Source organism: Drosophila busckii, chromosome 3R (assembly GCF_011750605.1).
Source record: "Drosophila busckii strain San Diego stock center, stock number 13000-0081.31 chromosome 3R, ASM1175060v1, whole genome shotgun sequence".
Classification (NCBI taxonomy): Eukaryota; Metazoa; Arthropoda; class Insecta; order Diptera; family Drosophilidae; genus Drosophila; species Drosophila busckii.
In genome coordinates, this window is record NC_046607.1 from 23,201,992 (window position 1) to 23,218,882 (window position 16,891).

Genomic DNA, 16,891 nt, shown 5'->3' on the forward strand with positions numbered 1-16,891 from the left:
TGACGCGTTTTTCCTTCCCATTGGGACTCTCAAATTGATTGGCAACGCGATGACTAGCAAAAAATATCGAGACTGCACACAAGCTATCGAGTACTGCTTATCATCGAGTTGGAAAGAATCAAATAAGCTACAGTGGCAAGCATATTTCGTGCGCTCTTATTTATTGTTTAATCGCGAAATGTACATGAGTCGGTAAAAGTAAATAGTGAAGATAACGTGTGAAATGTGTTTAATCAGACTGTCAGCTTGAATAACTTTATTTTAGTCAAGGTATGCTATATCAAAACGCTTTGTGTGGGAGTGTTCTTCAATAAAAAAATCTTATTTGCTCTATGTGCGTGTGTGAGTGTGTGTGTGTGTGGGAGAAAAACGTAAATAAATTAAATGCTTAACTGGCGCAAGCTTCTTGATAAGGTAATAATTTGTTAAAGTTTTTGTCGCAATTAGTTTAAAATGTATGCGCTTTAATTTTTGACAGTTGTTGTGTGTATTTTCCTTTTACAGGAAAAATCAATAATATCAAATTGAACGTGCGCGGGTGCATTTGTATGTACATACATATAAATGTGTATGTGTGGTAAACTGCAGCTTCCTTGAGCTTTTCAATTGATCATTTTTATTTAATGCAGTTATTTGTTGGTTTCAACTAAAAGTCAAGTTTTATCTTGTTGGTTGCATGAGCAAATTACCAAATTTATTATACATACATGCAAGCATATGTACGTATTAATGTTTATTTTAATTGCCATCTGTGTGTGTATGTGCATATTCATATGTGTGAGTGTAGTTACTGTATTTAGTTTCCCTTTTACTTTACTATAATTTACATAATCTCTAACTCTGCTTGCGCTCAAAAGACAACAACAAGATAGAAATTGTATAGCAATATTTATGTAAAAGTGCGTACTTTCATATTTTCATTATTAACAGAGCGTAGACTATTTGCTGGATATGTTTTAAGTGTATGTATTACAGAGTATATAGTGTGTGCGGTTATTGACACTGGGAAGAACAGGGAATAGTGCTGAGGGAGCGGCGCCTGGGCAAGTGACGCATCTACCTACATACACTTGCTTATATTTTGTGGTACTTGCCAAGAATTTATAATAAAGAAATAGAAACAAGTGTGTGTCTCTCTGGCATTTGACTAATTGATGAACTGCTGTGTTGATTCATCATGCTTACTAAAACTGCCGGCAAATGTCGTACATTACCCTCTTCCCACCTCATTCAGCTCAACTAATCAATGTGCCTTATCAGTTTGCTTACGTATTGGCTTGTGCAAGAATGTTACAAACCAGTACTAACTGTAAATGAAGAAGAAAAAAAAAACATATTTTTTTCTTATGCGCTCTTCTTGCCTTGCCTTTTTGTTCTCCATTTCCGTTTTGTTACTCAATACGCAAATTTGTTTTGTGGTTTCTATCAATTTGCCAATTGGAGCTTGACTGCAATTATTAGCGACTAATTTACTGTTAATTCAAAGTCACACACACACATACATAGCATAGCATACGCACATGCTTAATTTGAAATTATACGGCGCATGCGCAAAAGCAAATGCAATTCTAACAGCTGCAGCACAACTGAGAAAGAAAAACAATAGCAACAAAAACAACAACAATATAATAACAATATTAAGCAGCTGAAAAACGCATCTGTATCTTTTTCATGCACTGGAAACTTTTTGCAAAAAGACCAACTTTCTAAAAAAAAATGTTGCAGCTACTACAGCTAATCATCATTCGTAATGATTGTGTGTAGACTAACTCAACTTTTTAATACATCAAGTATGTGCATGTGTAGGGGTTGTGTGTGTGTGTGTGTGTATTGTGATTACACCTGATATTCTGGAGCTCTTACAGCAATTGCTGCGTTTCGCTCAAGGTCCCAAGTTGGCCACACAGACAAATATCCATTGTAAACTATAAATAGACAAGCAATGTGCTTTGCTGATAATGAAGTTGATGTGGTGGTGATGATGATGATGATGATGCACTGAACTGATTGCTTACGCCTCTCACTCTATTTGCAGTCTTTTTTCGAAATGATCGCCCACTTGGAGTGCGACAACTGAGCAGAGCATGGCGCTGACACCAGAGCTAGAGCTGGAGCTTGATGAGGGCGTGGGCGTGGGATTGAGCGTGACGCCGTCTAGCCTTGTCACAGCTTTGGCGGTGGTTAGCCTGGATGATGTGGATGTGCCAGAGAAGAAACCACACTTCTTGGACTACGATGCAGCGCCACCACCTGAATACGAAGAGCCGGGCTATGGCTACAGCGTAGCAGCAGGCGAGCAGCTAAAGATGGACAAGAAGTATGAGCGAGATGGCGAGATAAGCGACTATGAGCTGGCCGCCTGTGGTTATACCAAAAAGGAGTTCACCCAGGATGATAATACGTTGCATTTCAATAGCAACAGTCAAGCTGGTGGTGGAAATGTAAAGCCTATCAAGCATTTTCTGGATGAGAATCCCATACCGCCGGACTACATGTTGGCGCAGGAGCTGCGCGAGCATCGCAGCCTCGATCGCAACTTTGAGCGGCAGTCGGCGCAGCAGCAGCAGCTGGCAGAGCGTCAGACACTAGCGTCGTCAGCGTCGACAACTTCATCAGCGGCATCGACGCGCAGTTCGCGCTGCAAGGAACCTTCGTATACATTGTCGCGTTTCTTGGACACAGATATGCCGGCGCCGCCGCCATTGGCGCCACGTAGCGCCTGGACCAGCACGGGCCAGCAGCTGGACGCCAGCTTGGGCGCCAAGGTGGAGTGCGTCTACTCCCTGCTGTCCATGCTGGGCCAGAACGATGCGCTGGAAATGTCGAAAAAGTTTCTTGAGCTCTCTGGGAATGCGCAGAGCTGCGCCACACTGCGACGCTCCGGTTGCATGCCACTGCTGGTGCAGATGATGCATGCCTCCGACAATGAGCCAGAGGTGCGAAGATGTGCTAGTCAAGCCCTGCACAATGTGGTGCACAGTCATCCGGACGAAAAGGCAGGCAGACGTGAGGCCAAAGTGCTGCGGCTACTTGATCAGATCATAGACTATGGAAACTTCTTGAAGACGCTGCTGCAGAGCGGCGGCGAAGCCATCGCAGATGACTCCGAACGACATCCGCTGGCGGCCATCAGCTCGCTCATGAAGGTGAGCTTCGATGAGGAGCATCGTCAGGCCATGTGCCAGCTGGGCGCCCTGCAGGTCATACCCAATCTGGTGCAATTGGATCATGCAGTGCATGGACCCAAGCCAGAGGATCAATGTTGCAACAGCCTGCGGCGTTATGCGCTGATGGCTTTGACCAATCTGACCTTTGGCGATGAGCAGAACAAGGCATTGCTCTGCGGACAGAAGCAGTTCATGGAGGCGCTGGTGGCGCAGCTGGACATTACTGCCGCGGATGATCTGCTGCAAGTGACCGCCAGTGTCCTGCGCAATCTCAGCTGGCGTGCGGATGCGCATATGAAGACGGTGTTGAATGAAATTGGCACTGTCGGCGCCCTGGCCAAGGCGGCCATGCGCAATAAGAGCGAGAACACGCTCAAGGCAATACTCTCCGCCCTGTGGAATCTCTCGGCGCACTGCAGCACCAACAAGGCCGAGTTCTGCGCTGTGCCCGGCGCTCTGGGCTTCCTCGTGGGCATGTTGAGCTACGAGGGGCCCAGCAAGACCCTGAAGATCATCGAAAATGCCGGCGGCATCTTACGCAATGTCTCCTCCCACATTGCCGTGCATGAACCCTATCGAGCGATTCTGCGGCAGCACAACTGTTTGGCCATTCTGCTGCAGCAGCTCAAGTCCGAGAGCCTCACTGTGGTCAGCAATGCCTGCGGCACCTTGTGGAACTTGTCGGCGCGCTGTGCGCAGGATCAGAAGTTCTTGTGGGACAATGGCGCGGTGCCCATGTTGCGCTCGCTGATACACTCCAAGCATGCCATGATTAGTGAGGGCAGCTCTTCGGCTCTGAAGAACTTGCTCAACTTTCGTCCTGCCCTGCAGCAGGCACATCCGCTGGACGCCACTGCGCGTTCCATGGGCTTGAAGCAGCTGCCCACGCTGCAGGCGCGCAAGCAGAAGGCCTTGCAACAGGAGCTGGGCAGCGATAAGCTGCGTCTGAAGAGCGAGAGTCGTGACTCGGTTTACTCTGCCAAGTCGGATACGGTCTATGAGCACTTGCAGCGTCAGACCCAGGAGGCGGAGGAGCAGCCCATTGACTATGCTGCCAAGTATAGTGAGGGCGGCAAGGCAAAGGTTGCAGCAGCTGTGGCTGCGACAACTGGCAGCACATATCAGGAGACCGACTTGGATCAGCCTACGGATTTTAGTCTGCGCTATGCCGAAGCTGCCAAGACCAGCGATGCCAGCACAGCTCCAGAGATTTTGCTGCTAATCGAGGACAGCGTCAAGTGTTATCAGACTGAGGATACGCCCTATGTTATTTCAAATGCGGCGTCTATCACGGATTTGCGCCAGGTGACAGCCAAGACGGAACCGGAGCAGACCCCCAAGCTGGAGTCGCCCACTAAACCCAATTCCGCCTTGGAAACACCTTTGATGTTTTCACGCCGCAGCTCCATGGACTCGCTGGATGTGGATGTGGCCAATTGCGATGAGGACAAGAGCTCTGTGGTCAGCGATTTCAGTCGCTTGGCCAGCGGTGTCATTTCACCCTCGGAGCTGCCGGATTCGCCCACGCAATCTATGCCGCAGTCACCGCGACGCATCAGCGCTCCCAGCTCCAAGCCGCTGCGCAGCGTCTTCACCGATGAACTGAGCAGTTTCCATGTGGAGCACACTCCGGCCCAGTTTTCCAATTGCACCAGTTTGAGCAATCTGAGCATTGTGGATGAGCCAAAGCTGGAGGAGCAACAGTCGGAGCATGCCAAGCCACCGGTACTGGAAGAGGAGACTACGCGTAGCTATTGCACCGAGGATACGCCTGCCTTGCGCTCCAAGCTGGGCAGCCAGAGTAACCTCTGCTCTGCTGCCGAAGACACCGAAGTCTCCTCAAATGCTTCTGACGCAGGTGCGCATCTGTTGCAGCAATGCATACGCGTGGGCATGCAACAGCCTGCAGTCGCAGCCGCAGCCGCTGCCTCTGCATCCGCCGCCGCCTCCATTGCTGTAGAGGATCCCATTGCCATGCTGCGTCGCGGCGGCAATGTGCTGCCCGCCTATTTGCCCGTCTGCGATGAGATGAGCAAATATCTGGTGGAGGATAGTCCCTGCAATTTCTCTGTCGTCTCGGGCTTGTCCAATCTCACAGTGGGCTCTAGTCTGGTGGGCCCTGCGCTTCAGTTGCAGGACACCAAGGTGTAAGTGCGACATTAGCTATTGATGGAACTCTTATAAGCTCTATCGCATTCTCTTTGTAGCCCTGAGCACGCCGCTAAAGCAGTCGCTGCTCCGCCTGCGGAGGCTGCGGTCGCCGCTTGGCAGGATGATTCCTTGAGCTCCTTGTCTATTGACTCTGAAGATGATACCAACCTGCTGAGTCAGGTGAGCTACTAGCGCCTAACATCGAGATGTTTCTCTAAATCGCATTTTTCTTTTGCAGGCAATCGCTGCTGGTTGCAATCGACCGAAGTCGAATCTTGGCTACAGCTCCAAACGTTCCAGTTCGCTAAGCAAATTGGAAATGCCACTGGAGCCAATGACGTCCAACCAGAGAGCATCCACTGTGTTAGGTACTTGGTTGCACATTAAATGGATAAAAGTATCTTATGTGGATTTTATTTTCAGCAAGCGGCGCCGCTCGCAAGCAGCAGACGCAAACGCAACAGGATTACTACAGCTCGGTGGACTCCAGTGACTCGAACGACAATCAGTCCAAGTCGTTGTTTGAACTGTGCATACTTAATGGCATGTACAAGAGCAAGGAGCCGACCAGGCAAGGATTGCAGCAGCATAAGGAGCAACAACAATTTGATTCGCTGCCTGTGCAGCTGCCGGCGCAGTCTGTCGGCAAGCGGCAGCGCAGTCATCACCACCACCATCATCATCATCAGCAGCAGCAGCAGCATCCACACCAAAGGGAACGTGAGCGCAAGGATGAGAAATTGTTGCAGGAGTGCATCAATACGGGAATCACAAAGAAGCTTAACCAAGCCGTGCCAAAAAACGGGCCAGCTACGTCTGCAGCTGCATTGGAACAGTCTCACCCAATGGCAGCTACTACATCAGCCGGCAACAGTGCCAGCAGCACAGCAGCTCCAGACGTAGAGCCCAAGAGCCACCAACAACAACAACAACCACAGGAACAGCAACAGCAACAGGAGCTGTTTCCTCTCAACGACGCCAAAGACATCGACGTCGCAGCAGTCGACGAAAGTCCAGCTCCAAGTCGCGTGAGCACTCCGACTCTGAGCGATATTGGGTCTAAGGATAGTCAATCAAGTGATGAGTCAAATCAAAGTTTTATACTGCAGCTAGACGCAGTGCAGCAGCAGCAATCCCAGCAAGCCTCAAGCCAGACAGATAAGCATAAGGATCCAGATCTAATGCTTAAGTCTGTAGAGCGTCTAACCCTGGAATTTGTTACGTCCGCGGAGCAGCTGCGAACCAATTCCAACTCACACTCCCAGTCCCACTCCCACTCCCATTGTCAGTCCAATACCAACCACACCTGGACGGAGCATAGCTGCCCCAATGATGTTAGCTTTCCCAGCGTGAGCCAATCTCCGCCTATCCTCGCCGAGCTTAGCGTGGATGATGATGTGACCGAGGCGGACTATTCAGAGATGACTGCCACGCCCACTCAGCGCAGCAGTCTGAACTTTGAACTGGGTGGCGCTGTGCGCAGCAGCGAGCAGGCAGCGGCACGTCCACTCTTATTTAATGGCACCAGCGCCTCCATTCTGAGTCAATCCACTCTGATAGCTTACGAAGCGCAGGTGCTGGCGGAGCAGCTGGAGCAGGAGCAACACGATGAACCCCTGACTTTTAGCATTAACAATAGCTTGGATTTGGATCAGGTGCGTCCGCCCTCGGGCATGGAGTCGCTAAACTCTGCCTGCAATACGCAGCCCAGTTCCCTGCGTCTGCCCAGCAAGTCACCGAGATTTGCGCGCAAGGCGCTGCCGGCCGCACTACTGGCGCGGAGAGCTTTGGGACAGCTGGCGGGCAGCGCCGAAAGCATTAACTCCAGCTGCAATCTGCTGGACAACATTAAGCCGCCATCGTTAATGGACGAGCTGCTGGACTCCATGCTGAGTGTGGAGAGCATACAATCGGAGCTGGCTGACGGCAGTCTGGCCACAACTATATCAGTGTCCAACTATGAGACGGCTGCCTGCGAGGACAACACATTGCTGCAGAGCTGCCAGGATGAGGAGGACTTTGAGGAGGATGCCACTATGAATGAGGACTTTAGCTCCGCCGAGTCCACACCCAAGCAGAGCAGCACACCCTCGCCTGGCGGCAGACGCACCTTGACGCCCCGAGAGAAGCGTCGCCTGGCCAAGGAGCGCTACAAGACTTATACCATCAGCAGCAATGAAACACTTCAGCTGGAGCTGGTAGCAACAGAGCAGGAGTTACCGCTGGACATGCCCACAACGCCACGACAGAATCGCAGGCGCGGCAGCGCGGAGCGATACAAGACGCAGTTGATCGAGTGTCCACGTGAGCTGCTGCAGCAAGACATGCGCGCCATGATGCAGCAGTTTACCTACATATCGGATATAGATATTGGCCAGCCAGAGCAACTGCAGCAAGCAGTGCAAGAGCCGGTGACTGAAGCTCGCCAAGCGACGCCGCCGCCGCCGCCGACACCGCCGTCGCCAGCTAAACTTCCCGAAGCTGCAGTCAAAGTGGTGCGTGGACGCAAGAAGCCAGCCTATGTCTCACCCTACAGCATGCAGAGTCAGCGCAGTAGCAGTGCCGCCGCCGCCGCTGCCTCAGCAGCGAACAAACAGAAAACGCTGTCGCCCACTATAGCCAAGCGCAGTGTGTTAACCGCACAACGTTTGCCCCTTAAGAAGAAGCCAGCAGCGCAGTCAAAGCCAGCAGCGCCGTCAGCGCCAGCACCAGCCCCACGTTTGGAGCGTCAGGGCACGTTTGTGAAGGATGAGCCCACAAACAGCAATGTCCAAGTGCCCATTGTAGAGGCAATTAGTCCCACAAAGGCAACGCCCACAAGCAAGTTGCCCACCAAACGCACAACTGCAGTCAAGAGCGCCAACGCCTCTCCCAAGCGCTCGCTGCCGCCACAACAACAACAACGCGCTAATACAAGCATACGTATCGCTAGCGCCAAAGCCGCTGCCGCGTCGCGAGTTGCAGCGCAGTCAGCACGCGTGTCGGCGACGACGCCGCCGTCGCGCAGTAATTCAAACTTAAGCGGCGGCAGCGCTGCTGCTAAAATAAATCAAGCTCAAAGTCGCATCGCCAACATCTGGAAGCGCGTAGACGAGGTCAAGGGCAAATCAAAGACAACGCCTAACGTAACGGCAAGTAAGAGTAGTAAAGTCAATGCCAAGCCCAAGCCTTTGGCAAATAAAACAAACTCAACGCAGGCTCTAAATGCAGCGCCAGCGCCGCTGCTGCGCAGCTCTACATTTGATAATACTCCGCCAGTGGGCATATCCAAGTCCAAGCTACCCATGCGCAAATAAAGGAACACACACACACACACACATTAATACGCAGTCAGCGCTAGCCAAATCTATATAAACTTAGCTTATATACAACTATACAGTTAGTTACTTATATAACAAATTTTTATATATGTATCAACAAACTCCATTTACGTAGTCGTAATTTTTCCTTTGGCTTCCTTTGAAAAACCAAACCAAATATTATTTTTGTCACAAGAAATGTTTAAAGAATTTTTATTTATTATTTTAATGCTATAATCCTTGATATTAGCAACTCTTAGTCACTGGCTTCTTAAGTATTCTGAGCTGAGTTACAACAAAGATTATAATATTATATAATTATAAAGTGTATTCAATTTTAGCTGCTTCACAATTTTGCAATTTTTAGTTTTTAGTTTCGATTTAAGATTTATCATAATATTATATAGAAATATATATCGTATGTAAAAGCTTTTATACGCGACGCTGCGGCGCGCGTATTGATTCAATTATAAAATCTTAAAAAAAATTAAAGGATTAATTTTTATGTCAAATATGTGACAGCTAAGCCAGCGGCTATCTCAAGATCAGCGTTTCATCGGTGAGGATGAAGTTCTCCTGGAATTATGGCAGGACAACTTTTATGTTGATAGTGCCTACTGAGTTTATAGATATTTGTTGTTTATTTCTCAGCAATCTAGTAGGTTGTTTTTACAACAAATACCAAATTTATAGATGCCACCAAATGCGCAAGCAGCAACAGCAGCTGGAGCAACAGAAGTACGGTCAACGCTGTCTCTGGCCGCCGACGAGGTTTACCAGGAACGTTGGTATTCGACTTTGGGTCAGATTGCAGTGCCATTTCTTCTAGCTAGCATTGGCGTCGTTACGGCAGGCTTGGTTATGGGGCATGTGGAGGATTGGAGGGTGTATAGAGAAATGAACGAGCTCTTTGTATTGGTGCCGGCGCTGTGCGGTCTCAAGGGTAATCTGGACATGTGTGTGGCATCACGCTTCTCCACGCAGTCTAACATTGGCAATCTGCAAGACTGCAAAGTCATACGCCAGTTGGTGATTGGAAATTTAGCCTTGGTGCAAGTGCAGGCAATTGTCTGCTCTATGCTCCTTGTGGTGTTTACAGTGTGTGTTAGTTCCATTATTGCACAACAGCCGGAGTTTAAGAATTTCTCGATATTGGCGGCCGCAGCGTTGGTTACTTCAACCACCTCGTGCTTAGTATTGGATTCAATACTGATGCTGGTCATATTGTTCTCACAACGCTATCGATTCAATCCGGACTATATGGCCACGCCCATTGTAGCCTCCATAGGCGATGTCATATCCATAAGTCTGCTCTCTTTTACAGCTGCTCAACTGCATGACCTTGACAGGTCCTACTTGTGGATCAGCATTGTGATCATGTGCTTGTATCTATTGTTGCTGCTACCCCTTTGGGTTATCTTGGTGCTGAAGAACTTGTATACACGCAAAGTGCTCGCCTATGGCTGGATACCTGTTATTGGTGCCTTGTGCATCAGTCAAGTTGGAGGCTTTGTGCTAAGCTCCTCTGTAACTCAATTTCCTAGCTTTGCTGTCTATTCACCCATCATCAATGGCATTGGGGGCAATCTAGTGTGTGTGCAGGCCAGCAATATGGGCTCACTGCTCTATCAAAGCTCCAAGCCCGGTACAATGCCCGAAGGTGTACGTATCTGTATTTGGCCACATAATGCTCTTTTTTATGGAACTGTGTACTCCAGAGTTTCGCGCATACTTATCTGCATTTCTATACCGGGCAATGTATTATTAGTTTACAGTGCCGATTTTCTCTACACCAACTACATATCCGTTAAATGGGGCTTTGTACTTGGATTTGTCATCACCAGCTTGGTGCTGCTGTTTATTCTCCTCTGGGTTGCACATATATTGGTGCACTTCTTCTGGCATATAAAAGCTGATCCGGATAGCTGTGCAATTCCTTATCTGACCGCATTATGTGATAGCATGGGCACAGGCTTTTTAGCGATTATGTTTACTGTTTTACGCAAAACCAAGCATAGTTATGATTCTAAAACACTGTCAAATGATTAAATAAATATTGCTACTAATTCAAAAATTTGAATTTAAATATAATGAAATACGTTACAAATTCATCTTCAACAATTTTAAACCAGACTATATGTCTCTCGCTTGCTCATATTAAATTGAGTAAGTGCGCACACTTTCTTACTGGATGATACGTGCGTATTGCTTTACTCTATTTGCAGCTCGCTCGCACCAACGACAGGCTTGTATTGCCCACTGCTCGCACGATGTTATTGAGACGACAGTTGCTAATTGCTTAGTATATACCGCATATACTATAACAATTCCGACATTCCGTTGGTCACACGTTGCGAGTAAGCAAAGAGTGAAAAATAAGTTTATTTAAAAAATCAATGTTTATTAAAGTGCATGCTTGTTTGAACGCAAACGCGACGTGTGTGTAGCAAGTGACGGCAAGTGGTGGGTGATCAACGCAAGAGCAACAACAACAGAACGGTGCTACTGTGGCCAAAAAAAAAAAACAATACGAAGACCTTGAAGACCAGACACATTTGCTATTTTCAAGCGTCTATTTACATTCACACCCCACCTGGACTGGAGACACAGGTGTTGTGTTGTTGTCATTTACAGAGTCATCTCTAGTTGCGCTACAAACAAAAAGAAAATATACAAAATTTGTTAAATAACTTTAAAATCATATTGTGTGCACCTACGTGTGTGTGAGTGTGTGTGCAGATATATAAGTATATTAATCAGTGATAGTGTTTATTGGCAACAGATAACCGCCAACGATTGGCCAACTGCGAGTACTGATTGTGACTCAGCCAACAACGGTAAAGTGCCAGCGCCCCATCGTCGATATTACAATAGTCACTACTAATACTACTACTACGGTTGTTGTTGTTGTTGTTGCTGTTGTCTTTATTGCTGTTACCATTTGCGGTCGTTGCTGTTGCTCTCTGTCATCTCCAGTTATTTTGCTTTTTTCATTCACACTTATTTGTTGTACTCGCATTAATAAAAAACAAAACAAAATCACGTTGACCAAAATATTTTAAAATAAAAGAGAGCTTACTGTCCGCGCGGGCCTGCCGTTTATTCAATTATAAAGTGCTGCTTGCTTTTGTTTTTAACTCCGTTATATATTTATATGCATATATTAAAGCCGTTGCGCCGCCGTATAAATGATTAGTACGAGCAATATGAGGTCACAAGACGGTCAACAATCGGCAGCCGGGCTGCCGCGACCCAAAAACAATACGCCCAGTACATTGCTGACCTCAGAGGAGAACGAAGCTGTCTTCAAGCTATTGGGACGCAAATGTCAGGTGAGTTTTTTAATTGTTGTTGCCGAAATATTGTTTCATGATTAAGCGTATGGAATGGTGAATAATATATTACAACAAGCTTTCGTCACTTTCCAATTCTGTGTGTAGGCGATAAAAGCGGTTTAAGTGCGTTTTGCAATGCGTCAGACTAATACAGTGAACACACGCCAAAGCGAACCAACGAGCATAATACATTATTGGGCTTTATTTCTTTTGCTGTGTGCTTGATGAAGCGTTTCCTGCTTTACTGCATTGCACATTGGGTCAGCGCCAAGCTCACATATCACATCACAGAGTGGAAGTGTGTCCGAGAGTGTAAAATTTATGCGCATGGGTGTTTGCTATGACAATTGGGCAGCTTTTACAGGGAACCTTGGTAATTATAGCTGCGGCCACAGCTGTTTTATATATGCAAGCTTACATTACTCTTATCTTTATGACATTCGCATATACATGTGTATATATGCATAATGTATCTAGCCAGCCAAAAAATTCATGAATTACTCAAGCAAACTTTAAGCTGATAAGCTTTGCCTTCGCCGATTGATAAATAATATTAGAACAAGTATCGCGAGCAACACTTTTATCTTATCTTTTCACATGCCTTATTTTCAAGCACATAAAGCTGTACCAATGGCGGACTAAATGATTTATTAGCAAAATATGCGCTAATGTTTACCTGCTCTGTGTGCTAATGTTAACTGTAGCATGGAAAAATTATACATAATTTGCTTGTTAGTTTCAAATGTTAATTGCAATTTTACGCTTTGCTAAATTTCGGCTTTCCATTGACAAAACATTTAAAAAGTGCTTTAACAAAAAGAAGAAGAAACTATAAAAACTTAGCGCTGTATGCGACGCGTGTATACACTTTAATTAAACTTTCAGGCCAAATAATAAATGCAGTATCTCATTGCTTTTCCTTTAGTTGTAGCTGCTCTTTTATATTATTTTCAGTAATGTTGTTGTTATTACTCGCTTAACTTTTATGCGCTTCAATGCGTTGTCTTAGCCCAGCTGTCATGTGTATGTGTGTGTGTGTGTGAGAGAGTTGTGTATTTATTTTTACGCTTGCCCGTTGTCAACATCGATTTTTATGCTTTGGCAACAACTTTTAAGCTTGTACATAGAAGGCAAGACATCATTTTACAATGCTACTTATGTTCACACACACACATGCATATGTATGTGTGCACATATACATATAAGCTTATGGTATATACTTATGGGCAAGCTTAAACATCCATAAAAATTCAAATGTGTTTACTGTTTTGCACTTTTGCCGTATGGTTTTGTTTTATGGCGTGTCTCTCTCCCTCTTTCCCCTTATTGCTCTCTCAAGCTTATTAGCTCGTTCCGCAATGCATTTGGCACTACTACAACTACAACTACGTACATTGCAGAACTATGCGCCAAGTTCAATCAATTCACTTGGATTGCTTCTTAGGTCACGGCCAAATAGCAACTTGGTCCAAATGTCAAGTGTTATGGCCACGAGAGCAACACAAATTTATAAATTTATTAAACATTTTGGCCATTGGCAGTTGACGTTTATAATTGACAACTTATTTAACATGTACCAAGCTTGAAAACAATGCCATAGTCTTTAGTAACTTTCAAAAACGCAGCTTTTGGGCAAGTTTTCTTTTAAATATGCTTTTGTATCAGCAGCTAACTATAACAGATCTTTATGACGCTTCACAAAGAAAACATGAAAGCAAAGCATTTAAGACGTTTCACTTTTTAGCATCATATATGGCAAAAATCTAGGCAAAATGCCACTCAATAAATTTGAATGATGTTGGCGCCACACTGTTGGCAGCGACTTAAGCTGCGGCTAGATTTGTGGACTCTTAAGCTTTGCAGTTGTCGCCAGCATTTCCTGCCAATAATAAACAGACAGTGGCAGACTTCAATAATTTCCGTTTGGCAAGACAAAATAAACTTTTTACGCATTGTGCAAGTCTGCAGCGGCTAGTGTTGGCCCTACTCCTAACTGGGCGACGTGCTGGGCATGTTAAGTGTCGATGGCAATGTTGGCAAACAACACATGCAGCTTTTTATTTTGATTTGAATGAAATCTGCATGTGAATGCGAGTGGAAATGCAAATGTGAATGTGAGCTTGAGTGTAAGTGTAAGCGTAAGTGTGTGTGGCTAATCTGTATGCAAATGAATATCTTTTGGCTTTGCTGGACAAGCCAAACGCAAAACCGAAAGTCACAGATGAGTTTCTCAAGTCGAGCGCAACAGTTGACAACCTTTGAATGCTCCTACTGCATTCAAATGAGACGCAAACTGAAGGTTCAAACGATTAGATAATCATTTCATTTGGAAAATCATAACGCAATATTTAATGCCTACTTTTCCTTACTGCTTACAGACCTTGAACACTGCCGTTGTGCAGATATACACAACGGAGGGCAGTGCTCACTCGCACTGGAAGAAGAAGCACACGGGCGTTGTCTGCTTCGTTAAGGATAATGCCATACGATCGTACTTTCTGCGAGCCTATTGTCTCATCAAGAATGACCTTATATGGGAGCATGAGATATACGATGGAATGCAGATAGTCAAATCGCGTCCCTTTCTATTGACATTTGAAGGCAGGGTAAGTGTTTTTGAGTAAAAGCTTTGTCAATTTGAATTTCTTAAGACTAACATATTTGCCTATTACAGGACGGTCATGTGGGCTTGAATTTTGTCTCCGAGGCTGAATGTGATACGTTCTTCTGCATTGTCAACGACACCATTGAGACGCGTAATCGTCGTCGTCTGGAGAAACGCAGTCGCCAAAAATCACAGCAGGCACCCAATGCGCCCAATGCAGTTGTGGCACGTGAGCCGGCACGCCCGCCGCCTATGCAGAGCACACCCAAGATCGGCAGCAATGTCGTGGATGGTGGTGTGCAGCTGCGCAACAATAAAATAGGCTCGGTGACTCTGACACCAGCACCAGCGCAGCAGCCGCCACCAACGAAAAATTTCCTCTCAAGCAATTTCGGCTTGAGTGGCTCCGGTGGCAAAGACAAGAAACGCAAAGTGACTAAAGCGGACATAAGTCAGCCCACAAATTTCGTGCATATCAGCCATGTGGGTTGGAATGCGGACAAGGGCTTCGATTTGACTGGCAATGAGAACGATGAGATGCTGACCAAATTCTTTGCCAAGGCTGGCGTCTCGGAGTCACAGCTAAATGATCGCGACACACGCGCATTTATCTATGACTTTATACAAAGCAACAATGTGCTCGCCTCAGTCCAACAGGAGGAGGAGACTGAATCACCCACAGAGACAACAAGGCATATGCCGCCGCCAGTCCCAACACGTCAGCATCATAACGTAAGCAGTCCCGAACTTATTTTCCTGTGAATCTTTTGTTAATCTATTATATTTTTGCAGGCGCAGGTGGACAGTCAGCGTTCAGCGCCACCGCTGCCGCCTACGCGTCAACCGCCGCCGCCTCCACCCACTGGACGTAGTCAGGCACCTCCGCCACCTAGCAGGCCACCACCCATTAATGTGGCACCACCGCCAACAGCAGTGAGTGCGCCCACAGCAGCGGTAAGTTCATCAATAATTGTTTTTTCGACACTATTTAAACTTGATTGCTTTTGTTGCAGCCACCGCCGCCCCCACAACATGCAGCGGCGCCACCACCGCCGCCTCCACCACCACCACCACCACCCATGCCAGCAGTAATCGAAATGCCTGTCATACCCACCCCACAGGCTCCTAAAATGGCCGCGCCGCCAAGTGCGCCAGATTCACACAATGCGCTAATGGATGCCATACGCAAGGGCAAGTCGCTCAAGGTAAGTTGCAATTGTATATAGTAATTCGCATTATAAATAACAAACTCCCTCTCTGTTTAAGCCTGTGGATCCAGCTAGTCTTAGCACTGGCAGCGGAGATATTCGCAACGATCTAATGGATCAGATTCGTGGGGGTTGCACGCTAAAACCTGTGACCGAACGCAAGCTGGCGGAACACCGGATAAGCGATGACTCTGCTGGCGGACACACTGACGCTTTGGCTGAGGCACTGAAGAAGGCACTAGCTCAACGTGACAAATATATGCATTCAGATGATGAAGAGAGCAGCACGTTATCGGATAATGATTGGTCCGATTAGAGTGTTTCCAACAACAACAACAACAAAATTCTATTCCAAATATAAGCAATAATTTATGTTACTTGGGAGGATTTATGACACGCCCCGTGCATAAGTCGCTGTAAATACGATTTAGTGAATTTTCATACCTCTTTTAAATTTAATTTTTAAAAAATTGTAAACAACAAGAATTAATGTTGCAAACCATAAAGCTGACAAATTTTATAAATCAATTGCAACCTTTTATATTCCATAAAATTCAAGTAAACAAACTTTGCTCAGCGCTTAAAAACTTAATTAACAAGTATCAAAATATATAACTAAAGTATATACAAAATATATAAATATTACAATGCTTGACTTGTGCCAAAAACTGAGAGAGAAATAGTTTAAACAAACAAGAGCGGAACTGAATGCTAACAGCAACAGCAAATTAAAGCAAAAAACAAAAACATACATATATATAACAATTTAAGACCACAAACTAGTTTTGCTCAATAATAATAAATAAGGAATTATAAAAACATTAATAATTTTTGGCTTCCTAACAATAGTTTATAATGCTATGCAGCATTTGTTTATGTATTTTTAATTATTAAAAACTTGGCATTAAATGCAGCAGTTTTCATTTTGTTTTTGCAGTAATTGCTGGAATATGTATTATATTTTCAATTTTTAAAGTACTATGCTAATGACATAAACCACTTTTAAGTGTATAAAGTATATGTGTGTGTGTTATTATTTTTTATGCATGTATTTATTAGCAAGTCCAAAGAGTTGTTTGATTAATATTATGATTAAAACTTGCTTGTGTTTACATATGCTTTCTAA

General features: G+C 45.8%; 3 protein-coding genes across 4 annotated transcripts; all 3 read left to right on the plus strand.

The window, feature by feature from the left end:
* The first annotated feature begins 183 nt into the window (after positions 1 to 183).
* On the plus strand, positions 184 to 8,957 carry LOC108602835 (adenomatous polyposis coli protein). The gene is made up of 5 exons (XM_017991084.1): positions 184 to 270; positions 2,036 to 5,314; positions 5,375 to 5,498; positions 5,557 to 5,686; positions 5,742 to 8,957. The coding sequence occupies exons 2-5, from the start codon at positions 2,085 to 2,087 to the stop codon at positions 8,612 to 8,614; spliced, it is 6,357 nt and encodes a 2,118-aa protein (XP_017846573.1). The 5' UTR covers positions 184 to 270; positions 2,036 to 2,084; the 3' UTR covers positions 8,615 to 8,957.
* Positions 8,958 to 9,271: 314 nt separating this feature from the next.
* On the plus strand, positions 9,272 to 10,671 carry LOC108602384 (solute carrier family 41 member 3). Its single transcript, XM_017990495.1, has 2 exons — positions 9,272 to 10,279; positions 10,336 to 10,671. Exons 1-2 carry the CDS (start codon positions 9,311 to 9,313, stop codon positions 10,426 to 10,428), a joined length of 1,062 nt encoding a protein of 353 aa, XP_017845984.1. The 5' UTR covers positions 9,272 to 9,310; the 3' UTR covers positions 10,429 to 10,671.
* A 274-nt stretch (positions 10,672 to 10,945) lies between these two features.
* Positions 10,946 to 16,521, plus strand: LOC108604729 (neural Wiskott-Aldrich syndrome protein). Of its 2 annotated transcripts, none has more exons than XM_017994310.1 (7): positions 10,946 to 10,974; positions 11,787 to 11,949; positions 14,331 to 14,558; positions 14,627 to 15,289; positions 15,350 to 15,511; positions 15,571 to 15,762; positions 15,824 to 16,521. In XM_017994310.1, exons 2-7 carry the CDS (start codon positions 11,806 to 11,808, stop codon positions 16,079 to 16,081), a joined length of 1,647 nt encoding a protein of 548 aa, XP_017849799.1. In that variant the 5' UTR covers positions 10,946 to 10,974; positions 11,787 to 11,805; the 3' UTR covers positions 16,082 to 16,521. The 2 variants fall into 2 exon arrangements, with proteins under 2 accessions (XP_017849799.1, XP_017849798.1); XM_017994309.1 differs by lacking the exon at positions 10,946 to 10,974 and adding an exon at positions 11,037 to 11,080.
* Positions 16,522 to 16,891: the final 370 nt, after the last annotated feature.

Excerpts from the sequence above, each read along its gene's own strand:
- LOC108602835 (XM_017991084.1), top strand. The coding sequence starts at position 2,085 with ATGGCGCTGACACCAGAGCTAGAGCTGGAGCTTGATGAGGGCGTGGGC. Across the intron at positions 5,315-5,374 it reads CAGTTGCAGGACACCAAGGT|CCCTGAGCACGCCGCTAAAG; the intron begins GTAAGTGCGACA and ends TTCTCTTTGTAG. Across the intron at positions 5,499-5,556 it reads ATACCAACCTGCTGAGTCAG|GCAATCGCTGCTGGTTGCAA; the intron begins GTGAGCTACTAG and ends TTTCTTTTGCAG.
- LOC108602384 (XM_017990495.1), top strand. The coding sequence starts at position 9,311 with ATGCCACCAAATGCGCAAGCAGCAACAGCAGCTGGAGCAACAGAAGTA. Across the intron at positions 10,280-10,335 it reads CCGGTACAATGCCCGAAGGT|AGTTTCGCGCATACTTATCT; the intron begins GTACGTATCTGT and ends TGTGTACTCCAG.
- LOC108604729 (XM_017994310.1), top strand. The coding sequence starts at position 11,806 with ATGATTAGTACGAGCAATATGAGGTCACAAGACGGTCAACAATCGGCA. Across the intron at positions 11,950-14,330 it reads TATTGGGACGCAAATGTCAG|ACCTTGAACACTGCCGTTGT; the intron begins GTGAGTTTTTTA and ends TACTGCTTACAG. Across the intron at positions 15,512-15,570 it reads TGAGTGCGCCCACAGCAGCG|CCACCGCCGCCCCCACAACA; the intron begins GTAAGTTCATCA and ends CTTTTGTTGCAG.